Here is a 19,770-nt window from a genome sequence, read left to right on the forward strand (position 1 = left end):
ATTAACTCTGGAAATGTTTAAAAATGAACTGACATGTCATAATATCAAGTTAAATTGAGTAATAAATCCAGCTCAGCAGCTACTATCAAATCCCATCATATATGTTAAAAGTCATGCCACCGCTGCTCTTAGAGAATGAATAGTATGCTGATTTCCTGTTTTAACGTTTTACTGTATTTTTACTTGATATTGATCTCCTCCTATACGCTATACTATATTTTCCTTAATCTGAATTTACTCCTTTACTTTTTCTTCATCCAAATTCCCTCTTTTATTTTTCCTCCCTCTGAATTTTCTTCTTTAGTTTTCCTCCATCTGAATTTCCTCCTTTACTACATTTTTCCTTCATCTGAATTTCCTTCTTGAAGCTAAAGAGCGATCTCAGAATGAAGTGCATCAATTAATAAATGAAGACATTAAGCAATCATTTTTCAGGCTTGACTCTAACGCTGGTGAGGCTGGTGTGTAATGGGAAGATGAATGCTCAGCGCTGATGTCTGTTAATGTGCAATAGTACATTCCCTAGCACTACCTCTATTCATCAGGGAGCTTCGGCAAGGGGAGGCATTTGTTATTGGCTGGCTCTGGTCCTCAAGGATAACATTCCTACCCTTTGATTGGTCAGCCGACTGCTGCAAGATTCTAAGCATCTTATTTTGATGATAAATATGAAGGCATGCTAGGCTGTGCAGGAGTGTAGTGTGCAGGCTCCTCCAGTCCAGGACTGACAGGCTGTGTCTCCCAAAGCCCTGAACAAGACAGGGGAAGAGGCAGAAAGTTGTGATGCTTTTCTTCACTCAGTGCTTTGGGGCTGTGTTAGATCTCATCCACCTAAGGTTTCAGCATTACCAAGCCAAGCGGGTCTTCTCCTCTGCTGGACAATTGGTGTGTGTGGTGAACCCAACACAAAACTCAAAGGTAAGTTGTCACACTGAGATCACAGAGCAGACAGTTCTTCCCTCTTGGAGCTTCCTGCCTGACAAACAACAGACTCTCCTTTCTCCTGCCTTGCACTCAGATCTACTATTGATTCATTGCTACTCCTGGTGTCTTATGTAACCGGCGATTTCTACAGCATTTATAATAGGATTCATCGTTTGCATGCAAAACACAGCTGTAGGGCAAATGTGTTTTATTGTAGGGAAGCAATTAGATGAAGTTTGCTTGCTGCGATGGCGTACACAGGATGTGTTTGTCTAGCTGGTGGAGATGTATGTTACGTGCTGCTTGTGCTGGAGGCTGCGATGTACCTCGTAGATGTACGATGGATGGATGGGGAGGTCAGACAGGCATGAAACCTATGATCGGTCCTCAACACAACTTTCACCACTGGACAGGCTGAGATGTCACTAGAAGGGTACATGGATGTATAAATGTGGCCGATTGTGCCGATCTCTGTACCCGGCTGCTGTACAAAGGCTATGAAAAGGGTATTTAGTGGGCATGATGTTTTTTATAACAGCCAGATGCTAAGAGAAGAACCCAGGATGAAAGATGCTGGGGAAACTTATGCTAAGGACAACAACAGTTATATTTATCTACCAATTTATACCTGGTTCCAAGTAACTAATACTAATATTAATATTTTATTATACTCATCATCATCATCACCTGCTAAGGACAACTGTATTTCAACAGTTATAGTTATTTACCACTTTATACATGGTACCAAATAACTAAACATAATAATATTTTATCATTACCATCATCATCACCTGCTAAGGAAGGATAACAACTGTATTTTCCACAGTTATATTTATCTACCACTTTATATATGTTACCAAGTAAATGATAATTTTTATAATCACCATTATCACCTGCTAAGGACAACAACTGCATTTTATAGTTATCTACCACTTTATGCAAGTAACTTATAATAATAGTATTTTATAATTGCCATCATCATCATCATCATCACCTGCTAAGGACAACAACTGTATTCCAACAGTTCTGGTTAGCTATCACTTTATACATGGTACCAAGTAACTAATAATATTTTATAATCATCATCATGACCTGCTAAGGACAACAACTGTATTTTCCACAAATATATTTATCTTCAACTTTTTTTTTTTTTTTTTAGTTGTTAATATGTAATTAATAGTACTATATAATCATCATCACCATCATCACCTGTTAAGGACAACAGCTGTATTTTCTTCAGTTGAATTTATCTACCACTTTTGTACATGTTTACTATGTAACTTCTAATAATATTTTATCATAATAGTAATCATCATTATTATCACCTGCTACAGACAACAACTGTATTTTTTTACAGTTTTATTTACCTACCACAGTATACATGCTACTTTGTAACCAATAAAAATCATCATCACCTGCTAAGGACCAATTAATTTTCTACAGTTCATCAACATCATCATCATCTGCTAAGGACAACAACTGTATTTTTTTACAGTTTGTTTTACCTACCACATTATACATGCTACTATGTAACTAATAATTATCATCATCTTCACCTGCTAAGAACCAATACATGTTCTACACTTCTATGTAACTTATCATCACCTGCTAAGGACAGGAACTGTATTTTTATTTATTTTTTTAGTTTTATCTTCGACTTAACATGTTAATCTGTAACTAATATTGATAATAATCATCATGCTCACTTGCTAAGGACAACACAATTTTCTACAGTTTTATTTACCTTCCACCTTATACATGTCACTATGAGGTTTGTTTACTAAAGGCAAAGATACTGTGCAATGCAAGTGCACTTGCCTCCAGAGCTGAGTAAAAGAGATAAAACTTCACTTTGCAAATCATATGCAAGGAAAATAATAAACATCATTTGTGTTTGTAAATGATTGGCTTATAGAAATCAGCAGAGCTTCCCCTCATTTCAGAGATTCCCCTCAGATCTAGAGCAAATGCACTTAAAGTGCACTTGCTTAGTAAATCAACCTCTAAGTAACTAATAATAACTAATAATAATAACTGTTTTTATGAAGATGGGTGATGAGTTGACAGGACAGCTCCTGTGTAGGGGAGGCAGGACTGCCAGGAGCTGTCCAGACAGGATGGTGCTGAAGGATGATCGCTCCCTCCTAGCTGTGTGCCACTGGAGAGATTCCTCCACACTGATCAGAGGGAAAACAGCTGTTTACATGGTAGCTGTGTGTAGACTGTGCTGTGATTTATTATTCGTGTGTAGCTGTTGTCAGGAATAGACTGAGCTCAGGATTTATTGCCTTTTAGCTGCAGTTAGGATGTTGTTAGACAAAGTGCTAAAACATTATCTGAGATACTCTGAAGATTAGGTAAATCCTGAAGTTTGTGATTTAGCTGCTAGTAGTAAACTACATCCAGATGGTTGGGCAGTCTATAGTAGGTGGTGAACTGCATCCCTTTGTTAACAATTATGATTAATAAGTCTTTTGCAGGTAATGACTATGCACTCTGGCTTACACCGACACAGGCAATCACTATAATCTACTGTGAAGTGCAATTTATGTCACAATAATTGATGATGTTGTTAGTGTTGGGATTTAACAGAGATCTGCACACTGCTTTATGGTAATAATAAGATAGCTCTTTTAGTCAGCTGGTACTCAATTTTTTTTGTGGGGGCGCAAACAAACTGAAATATTCTGAAAAAAAAAGCATCAATTGCAGCCTCACTGTGCCCATTAAACGCAGCCACTGCGCCATCAAACGCAGCCACTGTGCCCATCAATTGCAGCCACTGTGCCCATCAGATGCCACCACTGTGCCCATCAAATGCTGCCACAGTGCCCATCAAACGCAGCCACTGTGCCCATCAAATGCCACCACTGTGCACATCAACTGCCGCCACTGTTTCCATCAAACACAGCCACTGTGCCCATGAAACGCTGCCACTGTTCCATCAAATGCTGCCACTGTGCCTATCAAATGCTGCCACTGTGCAATCAAACGCTCCCACTGTACCCATCAAATTCAACCACTGTGCCCATTGAATGCTGCTACTGTGCCCATCAAATGCTGCCACTGTGCCCATCGAATGCTGCCACTGTGACTCCCCTGCCCGCTCGCCATCTGCCCAGCACTTACCCTGTCTCAGTGGAGCAGTGGGTGACGGCGCCAAGTGGTGTCCTCCATGGTCCTCCATGTCCTCCATGTTTTCTCCCATCCTCTCCTATAGGCGATTGGATGCCTGATAGGATGCCTGTCGTTTCAGCCAATTACGTGATGGGTAACAGACCCGAGCACCTGATTTGGTGGAGAGGCAGTTCAGTTGTAAGAAAGCGAATATTCATTCGCTTTTCTAACACACCTGGGTGAACTGTGAGCGCCAAGCATGGCGCTCGGGCGCTCACAGGTCACCTTTTTTGACGCATATTAGTGCCTAAGGCTCTAATCAGGTGCTTCAAAAACACCCCCCGCTGCTGTAATTCAGGTGCCCGAAAAGGGGCCAAGCGCCTGAATAGGGGGTGGCAGCGGCAGCCATGGAGAGATTCATGCAATGCATGAATCTATCCATTGGTCATAGAGGGTGGCTGGAGAGAGGGGGCGGCGCCCATGTGCCCTTATTGATGCACCGCCACTGGTTGTGAGTATAAACAACATGTGGGTTGGCTGTATACAAAATATGCATTTTATTCATAATGAGAGCTTCGTATGTGTAAGGTATAGGAAGCAGTTGTAGATTCAGTTAGATTTAGCTCTCCATTTAATGAGCATAGCAGTACCTTTCCAAGTTCTGTCATTTCTAGTAATATCAAAGATTAGAGGTGTAAACAATGAAATACAGGGTGCTAGATTATATTCAAGTGCACAATAATACCTGTATATTTCTTTTATTGGAGGCTTTGGAGTAGTGGATTTCTGGAGATTATTACAAACCGGTGCTTGCCAACATTTCATCTGAATGCTAACTAGATACAGTAAAACCTTGGTTTGAGAGTAACTTGGTTTGAGAGCATTTTACAAGACAAGCAAAACTTTTAAATACATTTTGACTTGACATACAGTATCTCACAAAAGTGAGTACACCCCTCACATTTTTGTAAATATTTTATTACCCGTATATCTTTTCATGTGACAACACTGAAGAAGTGACACTTTACTTCAGTGTAAAGTAGTAGGTGTACATCTTGTATAACAGTGTAAATTTGCTATCCCCTCAAAATAACTCAACACGCAGTCATTAATGTCCAAACCACTGGCAACAAAAGTGAGTACACCCCTAAGTGAAAATGTCCAAATTGGGCCCAATTGGCCATTTTCCCTACCAGTGTCATATGACTCATTAGTGTTACAAGGTCTCAGGTGTGAATGGGAGCAGGTGTGTTAAATTTGGTGTTATCGCTCTCACTCTTTCATTCTGGTCACTGGAAGTTCAACATGACACCTCATGGCAAAGGACTCTCTGAGGATCTGAAAAAATGAATTGTTGCTCTACATAAAGATGGTCTAGGCTATAAGAAGATTGCCAAGACCCTGAAACTGAGCTGCAGCACGGTGGCCAAGACCATACAGTGGTTTAACAGGACAGGTTCCACTCAGAACAGGCCTCGCCATAGTCAAAGAGGCTGAGTGCACATGCTCAGTGTCATATCCAGAGGTTGTCTTTGAGAAATAGATGTATGAGTTCTGCCAGCATTGCTGCAGAGGTTGTAGGGGTGGGGGGTCAGCCTGTACAGTGCTCAGACCATATGCCACACACTGCCTCAAATTGGTCTGCATGGCTGTTGTCCCATAAGAAAGCCTCTTCTAAAGATGATGCACAAGAAAAGCCACAAACAGTTTGCTGAAGACAAGCAAACTAAGGGCATAGATTACTGGAACCATGTCCTTTGGTCTGATGAGACCAAGATAAACTTGCTTGGTTCAGATGGTGTCAAGCGTGTGTGGTGGCAACCAGGTGAGGAGTACAAAGACAAGTGTCTTGCCTACAGTCAAGCATGGTGGTGGGAGTGTCATGGTCTGGGTCTGCATGAGTGCTGCCGGCACTGGGGAGCTACAGTTCATTGAGGGAACCATGATTGCTAAGATGTACTGTGACAGACTGAAGCAGCGCATGATCCCCTCCCTTCAGAGACTGAGCCATAGGTCTCTATTCTAACATGATAACGACCCCAAACACACCTCTAAGACGAACGCTGCCTTGCTAAAGAAGCTGACGGTAAAGGTGACTGACTGGCCAAGCATGTCTCCAGACCTAAACCCTATTGAGCATCTGTGGGGCATCCTTAAACGGAAGGTGGAGGAGCGCAAGTTCCCTAACATCCACCAGCTCCATGATGTCATCATGGAGGAGTGGAAGAGGACTCCAGTGGCAACTTGTGAAGCTCCAGTGAACTCCATGCCAAGAGGGTTAAGGCAATGCTGGAAAATAATGGCGGCCACACAAAATATTGACACTTTGGGCCCAATTTGGACATTTTCACTTAGGGGTGTAGTCACTTTTGTGGCCAGCAGTTTAGACATTAATGGCTGTGTGTTGAGTTATTTTGAGGGGACAGCAAATTTACACTATTATACAAGCTGTACACTCACTACTTTACATTGTAGCAAAGTGTCATTTCTTCAGTATTGTCACAAGAAAAGATATAATAAAATATTTACAAAAATGTAAGGGGTGTACTCACTTTTGTGAGATACTGTACAAGAGTTGTCCTGATAGACAAGTAATGTCATGTCATAACTGAGTATAAAACAGAACAGAGGAGCCTTTAAGTGTAGCAATATGGTTACAGGCACATCTAAGTATGCAGGCACCTGGAGTAAAGCTGTCCACATAAACCATCCTCCACACCGCCATCGATGTCATTCCTTCAACGAGCGCTTCAAGCCTCGCTTTCAAATCGCTCTACTGCAGGGTAGTCTTCCTGGTCATGATTGCAGACAGCGGTGAGAGGCCAGCGGTGTGGAGGACAGTCTATGTGGACAGCTTTACCCCAGACGCCTGCATACTTAGATGTGCCTCTTTTAATCATCAACCATGTGAGTTGCTAAATGTTGTACCTTCATTAAATGTAACCATATTACTACACCTAGAGGTGCCTCTCTTCTTTTTTATACTCTGTAGCTCCTGCTGGATTTTGCTTCTAATCCCCTTGTGGAGGCTGCCGTTTGAGGATGGACATTTTACGGTTACAGAACCTATCCCATCTCTATAATCTTTTTATATGGACTATAAACTGTACTTATGAATAAATGGTTGTGGAACAAATCTTTTGAGTTTCTATTATTTTTTATGGGGAAATTCCGTTGATATACAGTACAAGTGCTTTGGATTACAAGCATGTTTCCAAAACGAATTATTCGCGCAATCCAAGGTTTTGCTGTACACACTATTGTGTGGAATACTACATAATCACCTGTTATGATAAGCAAAGCATACACTGTAAATACTAGTTTGAAGGGAATTAAATTTTTCAATTAGGAATAAGTCATACTAATCAGAAGTTTGCATTGATTATTCATTTTTCTTATATAGGCATAGATATTTCCTTTGTTCTTAAAATAGCTTCCTTTATGTGTGTCAATAATGCATGTTGTTCTATCACTGGTAGCATACTTCACACACACAGTAACACACCAGAGCTTAGTCAACAGTTACCTTCAAGGCTCCAGCTGTTACTAGTTTGATCTGTGCTTTACACCTCTTTGGATCTTTGTTCACATTCTTTACTTTGCTTTGAACACAGAGGGCTTCCACTGAAATTACAATGTCAATGAGCCTGATTTTTTAAATGTAAAGTGCATGAAAAAGAAGTGATTCTGGGTCACATTTACTAAAGTGTGAAGTGCAGATATCCAGGTAGGGATTTACTAAAATCCTCCTTGCTCCTCCTAAGACCTTCTGCCCTCTAGCTCTCTTGTCTTCTCCTCCCATGCTCGCCTCCAGAATTTCTCCAGAACCTCTCCCATCCTCTGGAATTCCCTGTCAAATTCTGTCCAGCTATTTCCTACCTTGTCTACCTTCAGGCTGCATTCACACCTGAACATTCATGAAACACACGGAAAATCTTTTGTGTCTTTTGTGTTGTTCTTGCGGTGCCATTTATTGTTAATGGCACCCTAAATGTAGCAAACAGATGCATGTTTTTCCACATGAAAACACAAAAAATGCAGCAAAAAGCGCAGTTAGAATAAACACCCAAAATGGTACTTGAGCTACTTTGGTGTGTTTGTTTCATTGAAATGAATGGGCTGCCTTATGCGTGTAGCGCCAAAATGTGCACAAAAACAGGCCAAATAAAGCACACAAAAATGCGCATTCACAAATCGCTAGTTTCAAACCTAGCCTATGGCGGTCCTGGAAAGCTCATCTTTTTAGAGAAGCCTATGCTGCCTTCATCTAATAACTGTACTATTCATTTTTCCACCAGCTCATTCCCCTCACAGTTATTACCATTTGTACCACTTGCCCCTCCCTATTAGATTGTAAGCTCTCATGAGTAGGGCCCTCTTGTATTGACTTGTATTGTAACTGTACTGTCTCTCTTTATATTGTAAAGTGCTGTGCAAACTGTTGGTGACATATAAACCATTTATATTATTATTAATAATAATAATAAGCGTAAAATGAGCTAAAATGTAACTTTGCTTTCTTTAAGCATCCATCCTATGTAAGGACATTTGAGAAAAAAAAGAGCTTCTCTTTCACATGATTGGATATTTGAAATGAGCACAGGTTCAGTTCTTTTTTCATCTTAGTAAATCAGGCTTTGGAATCACTTCACTGCACTTCACCATACTTCACATTGATGTGTCATCAGGATACTGCCCTCTTCAAAATAGGAAGCATGGTTTATAGAAATGGACACTTCAGGTCTGCTTGATAAATTTCCATTCTACCTTTAGTAATTATCAGCCATGGCTAGAATGAGTGTTTTTTTCCCATAGAGAAAACATTTATTCTGGTGTTGGTTGCCAAGCACTAAAGGCAGTGTGCTGATTGAAATCACTAACTAAGGTTGTGCTTTGCTACGGGATTAACCAGAGTCTGTATTTAAATCCAAATCCAGCTGAACTCACTGAAATAAAGGACCTGTGGAAGAAAATAGACTAGACTATAGGGAACACTGATATATCCCTAAATTTCCTATTCAAAGTTTCCCCTTTCTGGTTCCAATTCATAGTTCAAGTCTGCTTTAAGTGGGGAAATGTATGGTCTTTTTTGGCTTGTTTTAGCGGAATGAAAGATATTTGCTATTTATATGAGCCTATTCTGTTTCTAATTGTACAGTTGATTATCAAAGTTTAAATCAGAACTCCAGGCAAACATTTTTGATGATTATCACTTTAAGGATTGCTGCTCTCTATTTATTTATGCCAGATAGTCAGTGGCGGCTGGTGCTCCATTTTTTTTGGGGGGGGGGGGGGTGGCGGCAAACAAACCTCTCCGCCAGGTCTTCACTTACCCCATCCCTGCCAGGTCCGCACTTACCCCATCCAGGTCGTGGCTTCCCGGCTTCTCCTCCTGGCCAATCCAGTCTTAAGACCCACTTCCTGTCCTGATTGGCTGGGAGGAGAAGCTGAAAGACAATAGCGAATATTGATTCGCTAATGTCATAAGTGGGTGGGCTCGGGGCGCAGTGCTCTGTGCCCCGAGCCCAACCTTTTTTGAAATATGTGCGTAAAATAAATAAAACTCATAGAAATCTATGCGTCTGGTGCCCTGCGCCCCTGGAGATTAGGGGAGCAGAGCCCTTGTTCCCCTTATGGACCGGCCACCGCTGCAGATAGTATAGCTGCATTGTCACTTATCCACCCCTCTTCTCTACTTATCTATTCACACAATGCCTTATATTATATGAACCATTCACAATATTCTGAGTGTTCTGTGAATATACCAGAGGAGAGGAGGGGTGGAAAAATAAAACTGTGGATTATGTGTATGAGAGCCACAACTCTTATTGTTGTAGCGACAGAAGTATAGCAAAACATGTGCTTTTGGCGGCACTAAATCTTTTTCTTTTTTTTTTTACTTGGAGTTCTGATTTAAAGTTAACAGAACAAGAGCTTTATTCAATGTTAATGTCTGTTATTAGTTTATGTGTGTGTATATTAACATCTCTCAACCATCTTAGTGCAGCAGTACTACAGCTATCTGTCCAAACCACCTGGATGCCCATCACCAAGACAATTTTCCATTTAGGCACACTTCCAATTGGCTAGGTTGGTGGAGTAAAATTCATAAGAATGATCCAAATTGTTCAGAGAAAATACACTCTGTATACTTCTACTATAATAATGAGTATTCATGGTGACATTTGTATAAGGGATGCACTAAACAAATTACATAAATCACTCTATTTCAGAACACATTATAAGCTATTTCTTTAAATGTTAAATGCAGTTTTATTTCTAAAAACAAAAACAGTGGTTTGGTACTGCAGTGTTTATCAATTCCATTTATCAAGGATTTCCCTAACAGTGGCTGAGCTTGTAAGATAAATGGAGAACTGCCTTATCCTAGACTGGTACATCTATCTCTGCTTGTACATCCACAAAAAGAATTCTTATGCATAAACTCATGCTCACTCTTGACACATTTAGATCTTTTGATTTAGGAAGCCTATTTAAGCATTATAGGCAAAAGTAGAACTTTTTAGGATAAAACACTTTATCAGTTTACAAACCTGATCAAGAATACTACTTACCAGTTTTACCATTAATAATTAAGATCAGTTTGATGCTCTTTGTAGAGAGGAAATGGGAAATACTGAATATTTTTCTGTATGTTAGGGACTACTCTAAACTCCAGACGCTGAGTTTATGCCCTGTACACACGGTCGGACATTGATCGGACATTCCCACAACAAAATCCATGGATTTTCTCCGACGGATGTTTGCTCAAACTTGTCTTGCATACACACGGTCGCACAAAGTTGTCGGAAAATCTGATCATACTGAACGCAGTGACGTAAAACATGTAGGTTGGGACTATAAACGGGCAGTAGCCAATAGCTTTCGTCTCTTAATTTATTCTGAGCATGCGTGGCACTTTGTGCATCGGATTTGTGTACACATGATCGGAATTTCCGACAACGGATTTTGTTGTCGGAAAATGTTATAGCAAGCTCTCAAACTTTGTGTGTCGGAAATTCCTATGGAAAATGTGTGATGGAGCCTACACATGGTCAGAATTTCCGACAACAAGGTCCTATCACACATTTTCCATCGGAAAATCCTATCGTGTGTACAGGGCATTACTCCTAGATATATTAGTCTATATGCTACTGCTCATATTTTGTGTGCTGCATGTCACTATCCAGAATATAAGCAAATTTAGAGACACCGGACCTCAGCAAGCTGCAATAGCACTTAAAGTGTTAGTAAACCCACAACAGGAAAATCAGTTTATATATGCAGTAAAGCATGCTTGCTAAATTCACTGTGGAACCTAAGGGGTTAATCCTCTGCATTGTGTAAAACGGCTGTCTTCTCTGATCCTCCCCTTCTTCCACAGTCCCCAATCTATCTGCTGATAGAACAGAGCTATGGGGACAAGCTGCACATGCTCAGTTTGGTGTGTATTGCTAGAGAGTTTTTTTTTCTTGGGAGAGTGCTTGTGATCAGCACAAGGCCAATCAGCACTGTCCAAAGGACAATCAGGGAGGAATGAAAACTCCTCCTACAAGCTTTAACCAGACACTGATAGAAGTCACAGGACTGCTCTAACTGCTGATGAGAAAGGGCCTTTAGCTTTAGTTTATATTGTATAAAATTATTTCATTTCCATGTTCTGTGTACTGTGGGGGATCAGATATAGTAAATGCACAGTCCTGGGCTTAGTAACACTTTAAAGTGGTTGTAAACCCTTACATTTACCCACTGAAGTGGCAAACAGGTGATACACAGAGATCAAACTAATCCTCCTACATATGTTGTATCTGTTTGCCTGTAGCTCTCTCTCCTCTCCAGTCCTTTAAAACACACAAATCAAAGGCTATTTCTCAGCTCCAATGTGCAGGGAGTGGGGTTTCAACATCACGCACTGCACAGCATAGATAGGAGAGCTAAGTGTAATCTGAGACCTGAGTGTAGGGAAAGAACACATGTCTGTCTACACAGCTGAAGCTGTCATACAACTTCTGTGTGCTAAGGGGGGGGGGGGGGGGTTCTGTGTTCTGAGTTTCTGTGGTGTTAGGATAACCTGTCAGAAGCAATTAAAGAGATAGCAGAGGGAAGAGAGAGGAGACAGAAACATTAATCGGTGCTTTGGCTTGAGACTAGTACACACTATGGAGGAATATGATCTGTTTATTTTTCATTTCAGAGAAATCTGATTTCCAGGTATGAATATTTTTACATAGTTATATTGCTTTAGGTTGGACCAATGTAACTATGCATATATTTTACACGGCTGATCCCTGGAAGCTGGAAATCACTGTATTAGACACTGCTACTACAGTGATCTTTACTAGTCTCCATGACGAGTGGCTGCCCTGCTATATTGTGAACACAGGCGGTCACTGTATTAGCTTTGCCTACTACAGTAATTTCTAGCTTCTCTGAGGATCCCACAGCTATGATGGTATATACATAGTTACATTGGTTCAAGCTGGACCAATGTAACTATGTAAAAATATGGATATCTGGAATTCATCTAGCCACTTAAGCGCCATGCTATTTGGCTGGCCAAAGACCAGAGCACTTTTTGTGAATCGGCACTGCGTCACTTTAACTGACAATTGCACAGTCGTGCGATGTGGTTCCCAAACAAAATTGATGTCTTTTTTTTCACCAAAAATAGAGATTTCTTTTGGTGGTATTTGATCACCTCTGCAGTTTTTATTTTTTGCGCTATAGACAAAAAAGGCGACAATTTTGAAAAAAAACGCATTATTTTTTATTTTTTGCTATAATAAATATCCCCAAAAAATGTATAAAAAAAATTTTTTTTCCTGAGTTTAGGCCGATTATATTCTTCAACATATTTTTGGTAAAAAAAATCGCAATAAGCATTTATTGATTGGTTTGCGCAAAAGTTATAGCATCTACAAAATAGGGGACAGTTTTATGAAATTTTTATTAATATTTTTTTTAACTAGTAATGGCGGCGATCAGCGATTTTTATCATGACTGCGACATTATGGTTGATACATCGGACAATTTTGACACATTTTTGGGACCATTGCCATTAATACAGCGATCAATGCTATAAAATTGCATTGATTACTGTAAAAAAAGTCACTGGCAGTGAAGGGGTTAACCACTAGGGGGCGGGGAAGGGGTTAAGTGTGTCCTAGGGAGTGATAATAACTGTTTGGGGGATGGGCTAGCAGTGACATGACACTGATCGCTGCTCCCGATGAGAGGGAGCAGACGATCAGTGTCCTGTGTTTACACTGGCATCTCCCTGTTCTTCAGCTCCGTGACACGATTGCGGGCAGCTGGCGGACATCGAGTCCGTGGGTTCCGCAGGCACGGTCATGGAGCTCGTGGCAGGCCGGCAACACACACGGCAGGAAATTCAAAGTGATGTACATGTGCATTACTTTGCCCAGCCATGCCATTCTGCTGACGTATATCTACAGGAGGCGGTCGGCAAGCGGCTAGAGAGACTCTGTCATGTACTAAAATGCTTTCAAAAAGGATATACAGTGGGGCAAAAAAGTATTTAGTCAGCCATCAATTGTGCAAGTTCTCCCACTTAAAAAGATGAGACAGGCCTGTAATTGTCATCATAGGTATACCTCGACTATGAGAGACAAAATGTGGAAACAAATCCAGACAATCACATTGTCTGATTTTTGAAAGAATTTATTTGCAAATTATGGTGGAAAATAAGTATTTTGTCAATATCAAAAGTTCATCTCAATACTTTGTTATATATCCTTTGTTGGCAATGACAGAGGTCAAACGTTTTCTGTAAGTCTTCACAAGGTTGTCACACACTGTTGCTGGTATGTTGGCCCATTCATCCATGCAGATCTCCTCTAGAGCAGTGATGTTTTGGGGCTGTCGCTGAGCAACAGGGATTTTCAACTCCCTCCAAAGGTTTTCTATGGGGTTGAGATCTGGAGACTTGCTAGGCCACTCCAGGACCTTGAAATGCTTCTTACAAAGCCACTCTTTCGTTGCCCGGGCGGTGTGTTTGGGATCATTGTCATGCTGAAAGACTCAGCCACGTTTCATCTTCAATGCCCTTGCTGATGGGAGGAGGTTTGCACTCAAAATCTCATGATACATGGCCCCGTTCATTCTTTCATGTACATGGATCAGTCGTCCTGTTCCCTTTGCAGAGAAACAGCCCCAAAGCATGATGTTGCCACCCCCATGCTTCACAGTAGGTATGGTTTTCTTTGGTTGCAACTCAGCATTCTCTCTCCTCCAAACACGACGAGTTGTGTTTTTACAAAACAGTTCTACTTTGGTTTCATATGACCATATGACATTCTCCCAATCCTCTTCTGGATCATCCAAATGCTCTCTATCAAACCTCAGACGGGCCCGGACATTTATTGGATTAAGCAGGGGGACACGTCTGGCACTGCAGGATCTGAGTCCTTGGCAGTGTAGTGTGTCACTGATGGTAGCCTTTGTTAGGCTCTCTGCAGGTCATTCACTAGGTCCCCCCCGTGTGGTTCTGGGATTTTTGCTCACCGTTCTTGTCATCATTTTGACCCCACGGGGTGAGATCTTGCGTGGAGCCACAGATTGAGGGAGATTATCAGTGGTCTTGTATGTCTTCCATTTTCTAATTATTGCTCCCACAGTTGATTTCTTCACACCAAGCTGCTTGCCTATTGCAGATTCAGTCTTCCCAGCCTGGTGCAGGTCTACAATTTTGTTTCTGGTGTCCTTCGACAGCTCTTTGGTCTTCACCATGGTGGAGTTTGGAGAGTGACTGTTTGAGGTTATGGACAGGTGTCTTTTATACTGACAAATTCAAACAGGTGCCATTAATACAGGTAATGAGTGGAGGACAGAGGAGCCTCTTAAAGAAGACAATACAGGTCTGTAAGAGCCAGAAATCTTGCTTGTTTGAAGGTGACCAAATACTTATTTTCCACCATAATTTGCAAATAAATTCTTTCAAAAATCAGACAATGTGATTGTCTGGATTTGTTTCCACATGTTGTCTCTCATAGTTGAGGTATACCTATGATGACAATTACAGGCCTCTCTCATCTTTTTAAGTGGGAGAACTTGCACAATTGGTGACTGACTAAATACTTTTTTGCCCCACTGTACTTGCCAACATGAGGCTAAATACTTACCTCTCCTCTCATTTTTGCTGCTTAAGGCTGCTCCATTGCAGAGAATTAGTCCCCTGAAGTCTGCTGAGAAACTTGCACTTCTGGGAATGTTGATCTCCATGGTTCTCTGCAGTTCTCACTGGTTCTGTCCTCTGGCTTCACATCACTGTAGAATGCAGTATTGAGATAAGCTCAAAGAAAGGAAGCTGTGAGAGCTGCAATGAACCATGAAGGCCAGCACCTCTGGAAGTGTTGGTTTCCCAGCAGAGTTTTGGACAGTAATTAGAGCTCTAATAAGTGACTTCGGGTAAGTATTCGCCTCTTCTTTAGGTTTGTCATGTAATGAAAACTTTCTAACACATGATAGGTTCTCTTTATTGCACTGGAAGTGCCATTATTGCATGTGATAACATTGCTTCATAAAACAAAGTACTTTAAAAGGTACAGTATGTGCCAACAAACAGATAAAAAGGTGAGCATTGAGGTGCATACTAGGAATGCTGCCTAAATGCTCAGTAATTAAATTTAGAACTATGGGCAAAACAAAAAAGGCTGGCATATATGCGGCAGCCAGTCATTAGCCTTGACACAGAAGCTTCTGTTTTTTCTAGAGTTCTACTTTAAGTTATTTATGCATGTAATGTTAAAATGTACTGGCCAACCCTATTGCATTGTGTTAGTAATTTGTTGATCTGGGAACCCCTGCTATTACATCAATTCCTAGGTCATGTGACAGTGGTAAGGCCTGGATGTTGGCTGCTAGGCTCAGGCACCATCACACGGGGAGGTATTCTTGCAGGCTAAGAATGTGCAGGTAACATGAGTATATGGGAGTCGGACACTGTCATCTTTTCATGCATTGACAAGGTGACAATGCCTTTTTAAGTTGAAGCAAGGTCCTGTATTATCTACATTAGTACCGTGAAAAGATAGAAGAAACTGCGCTTGGAGGATGGATGTAGCTGCTGGCACTTCACTAGACATAAAAAAGTGCATAATCAAATACATGCTTTATAGTGCAACGCTAGAATTGAAGTGAGTAAACACCGAAAAATATATAACAATATCAATCAAAGATCCATGCTCTGAATTCAGTACATAGAATAATGTGAAGAAAATTAAATGTATAAATAATAGAAGTGAAATGAATACACTTCAACAAATTAGTGCATCAAGATAGTCCTGAAGATGACAATAGCATAAAATCAGTGACCTGGTAAATTAAATATAGCAATCAATGTGAGGAATAAGTCCCAAGAGAATATAAGTGAATTCCCACATGAAAGATGATCTATCCAAAGGCTCAACAGTCAATCTGTGATCCACCACCACAATGTGTAGCCAGCACGCCTTCCAGAAATAGTGGACTTGGGTTTTGAGTCAGCAAAGCTGTGAAAGATCTCCATCTTTCCAATGAGGCTCAATCGCACTATAAGATCAAGCTCCCGTCTCATGGATATATGTAAAGGTTTACCAAGTATCTGCACATAGTTTAAAACCATTAATAAAAACTTTTATTTAAATTTACTAAACACATACAACAATCCAAATGGAAAACAGCGTTGTATAAAACCATCCGTCCCAAAGACAGTAAAAGGAAGGTCCTGGATCAAAGACGTAATGACATCATGGACACAACCTCCATCTGATGTGTTTTGTCCCATTTGAAATTGTCTGGGGTGTGGGCATTGTGTCAGGTCATTGCGCTTATATAAATTTTGCGTCCAAAGGAAATCGTCCGTTCGGACTATCAGTAATAATTTATTATTTTGCGTCGGGTGAAGTGTTTCAAGCCTCACTTTTGGCCCTCAGAAGAAATAGAAATAATCTAAGATTGCGCCAGGTGTTTGTTACTGCAGAGGATTTCCATTGCAGTTACGCCAGCCACACATGGATCGAAATTCGATCTGTTCATGCTGAATCAGCTGAATTTCGATCCAAGTATGGGCAGCTAGCTGGCAGTACTGATGTGTGTATTCTGACAGCAGGGAAATCTCCCCGTTGTCAAAATACAAGGGCCCAGTGGGAAGGATTGAGGAATCAAGTAATTTTCTTTCATTAAACCAGCACAAAAGAACAAAAGAAAATGACTTGCTTTTGGACAGTTTTAGCCATTAAATATATTATCCTCAGCTATGTTTGTAGTGATAAAAAGCACTGTCCTGATTAGCATTTACTGATTACTTGCTGGTTGCTGATTTGCTTACTGATTGGTTTCACTTTGTAGGTCTTCTTGTGGAACAAAAGCAATGCTACATTTTCCAGCATGTTGTATTGTGGGCATATAATTCCCTCCCAAGGTATACATGGGGTGCAGGGCTAGAACTTAATGTTCTTACTGACAGATAAGGGCACCACTTCATATGTGTTTATAATAAGAAAGCTTGATAAAATATTAAAATGTTATAAAATAGTTTTCATTTTGCACTATGCGTGATCAGCAGAAATATGAAACCAAAAGTCTTTTTGGAACAGAAAAATCAAAATGTATTATTTCTTAATGCAGTATAATATAATTTCATTTTTCATTGTTCATGTTAATGTTTCTCTGTCAGAGGGAAGCACAAGAGAAAGAGAGCTAATGGCATAAAAGAAGTGATTTGAAATGTCAAGGTTGTGTCATAGAATGGTATCATTACTGTATGCTGAGCTTTTTATCTTGTAAGCCTTTTATAGTCTACTATACTGTACCCTTTGTGTATAACTAATTTTCATTTACATAAATTACAATCATTCTGAATGGACCCATAAGTCACACTACAATAGAACCAGGCATTCTGAATCATATATGATTAACAAATTATTGTAAATTGAAGTAATTATAAAATAAAAGGATTTACATAGGATTGGTTTAATTGTCTATGTGGCAGGATCCCTCCCATCATATTTTTTTAAGAATTACACTCAACTTTTTAACTGAGAATGAGATTAGATTGCCAGGTAAACATGCTGTTTGTTCTGTAAGCTTACTTTTAATACACTAAGTTCTTGATTGTTTTCAAAGAACTGTATGGGTTACCTCCAGAACTGCTGACCAAAATTTAAGCAGAACTCCAGCCAAAAATAACAAGTAAAAAAATGAAAAGCCCATTAGGACTAAGATAAAATAACAAAACCAGCTTTGCTGCACTATTCAGCTTTAGTCCAGAGTTTCCCCCCACAGTACTTTTTTTCTGCCACTAGCTGTCCTAGATGTCTGATGGCCAGCATCATTTTACCCACTTACTCTGAACTCAGGTCACCATAGGCCCACCCCAGCCTGTTACTTGACAGTCAAAGGAGAAGCAGCCCAGTAATGAGCTCATCTCTATGACACTCCATTTCACTTCCTATCAGCATGCTCCTTGTCAGAACATGAACTGATTGGCTGATTATGCTATTGTTTCCTTTAACAATCTAGCTCTGACATATAGGGACTGCAGGACTGACATCAGGTCAAATTCAGGTACTTATACGGCATGTATTTAAATAATACATTTAATGTTGAGATAATGGCTACATATATAGACGCATCAGGGTTGATTTACTAAAACCGGAGAGTGCAACATCTGGTGCAGGTGTACATGGTAGCCAATCAGCTTCTAACTTCAGCTTGTTCAATTAAGCTTTGACAAAAATACCTGGAGGGCGATTGGTTTCTCTGCAGAGCTGCAAATGATTTTGCGCTCTACAGTTTTAGTAACTCAACCCCAATAATGTTTGTCTTTTAAATCTGCTTAGAAATTAGATTTAAAAATGGATTTGAGTTTATGAAATATACTTAACTTGATACCATTTTCTCCAACAAATTGCATTTATATTTTAGATGTCACAAGTGAAGTAAACAAGTATTCCACTTAGCCACTGAGCTTTTAAAATATCATTGTTAGGTCAAAGGACAGAAATGCACTCCTCTGAATGTGACAGAATGATTTTTGTCTAGACAATTTGCTGCATATTTTGTCCCATTTTAGCTTTGTTTTGATAACTTTGACATTAAATAATGTTAGAATGCGAATATCTATTTTGACATCGCTAAAATGAACTGATGGCTGTACTGCAATTTTGCTTCTAGTTGACTTTGTTCCACTTGGTGGTACTGCCAACGGCCCAATCACTAAGGGCCTCTTTAATTTTTTTTTTCACCATATGAAACAAAGCCCATTTTAAATAAAAGTGCTGCATTTTCTTTATTTAAGGCACTCTACTGATAAGGTTATATTAATATTTCCCATGGCCATCAATCATTTTTGGGAATATAATGAATGTACTAAATTATTGTTTCTCTTTTTTTCTTGTCATATAGTTGGTGGCCGGCATTTTCTGCACAACAAATTTTCAAGGTTTTAATATGTATCAAGACCCTAGGCCAGGGCAAAGCACCTGATGATTTCCTGAGTGCCATAATCTGTATTTTACAATAGAAAATATTCATAAGTAGAACATGAACGTCATACCTGGAGGTTAGAGCAAAGCATAACTTGAAAGACTGCGTGACTGGAGATTGATGACCTTGGCCCAGAAAAAGTTTAAGGATCACGTTTGGGATTCTGAGGGATAGGTCTCCGTTAATTGGTGACATTGGGGTTGATTTACTAAAACTGAAGAGTGCAGAATCTGGAGCAGCTCT

The 19,770-nt window shown here is 40.1% G+C and overlaps 1 protein-coding gene across 1 annotated transcript in view; it reads left to right on the plus strand.

Annotated features, from left to right (window-relative positions):
- The first annotated feature begins 443 nt into the window (after window positions 1-443).
- Window positions 444-19,770, plus strand: part of SIAH3 (siah E3 ubiquitin protein ligase family member 3) — a 154,483-nt gene continuing 135,156 nt past the window's right edge. The window contains exon 1 of the mRNA XM_073614157.1: window positions 444-918. Within this exon, the coding sequence (XP_073470258.1) occupies window positions 784-918 (135 nt within the window). The 5' untranslated portion in view covers window positions 444-783. The remainder of the gene's footprint in view (window positions 919-19,770) is intronic.

Source organism: Aquarana catesbeiana, linkage group LG02 (genome assembly GCF_042186555.1).
Source record: "Aquarana catesbeiana isolate 2022-GZ linkage group LG02, ASM4218655v1, whole genome shotgun sequence".
NCBI lineage: Eukaryota > Metazoa > Chordata > Amphibia > Anura > Ranidae > Aquarana > Aquarana catesbeiana.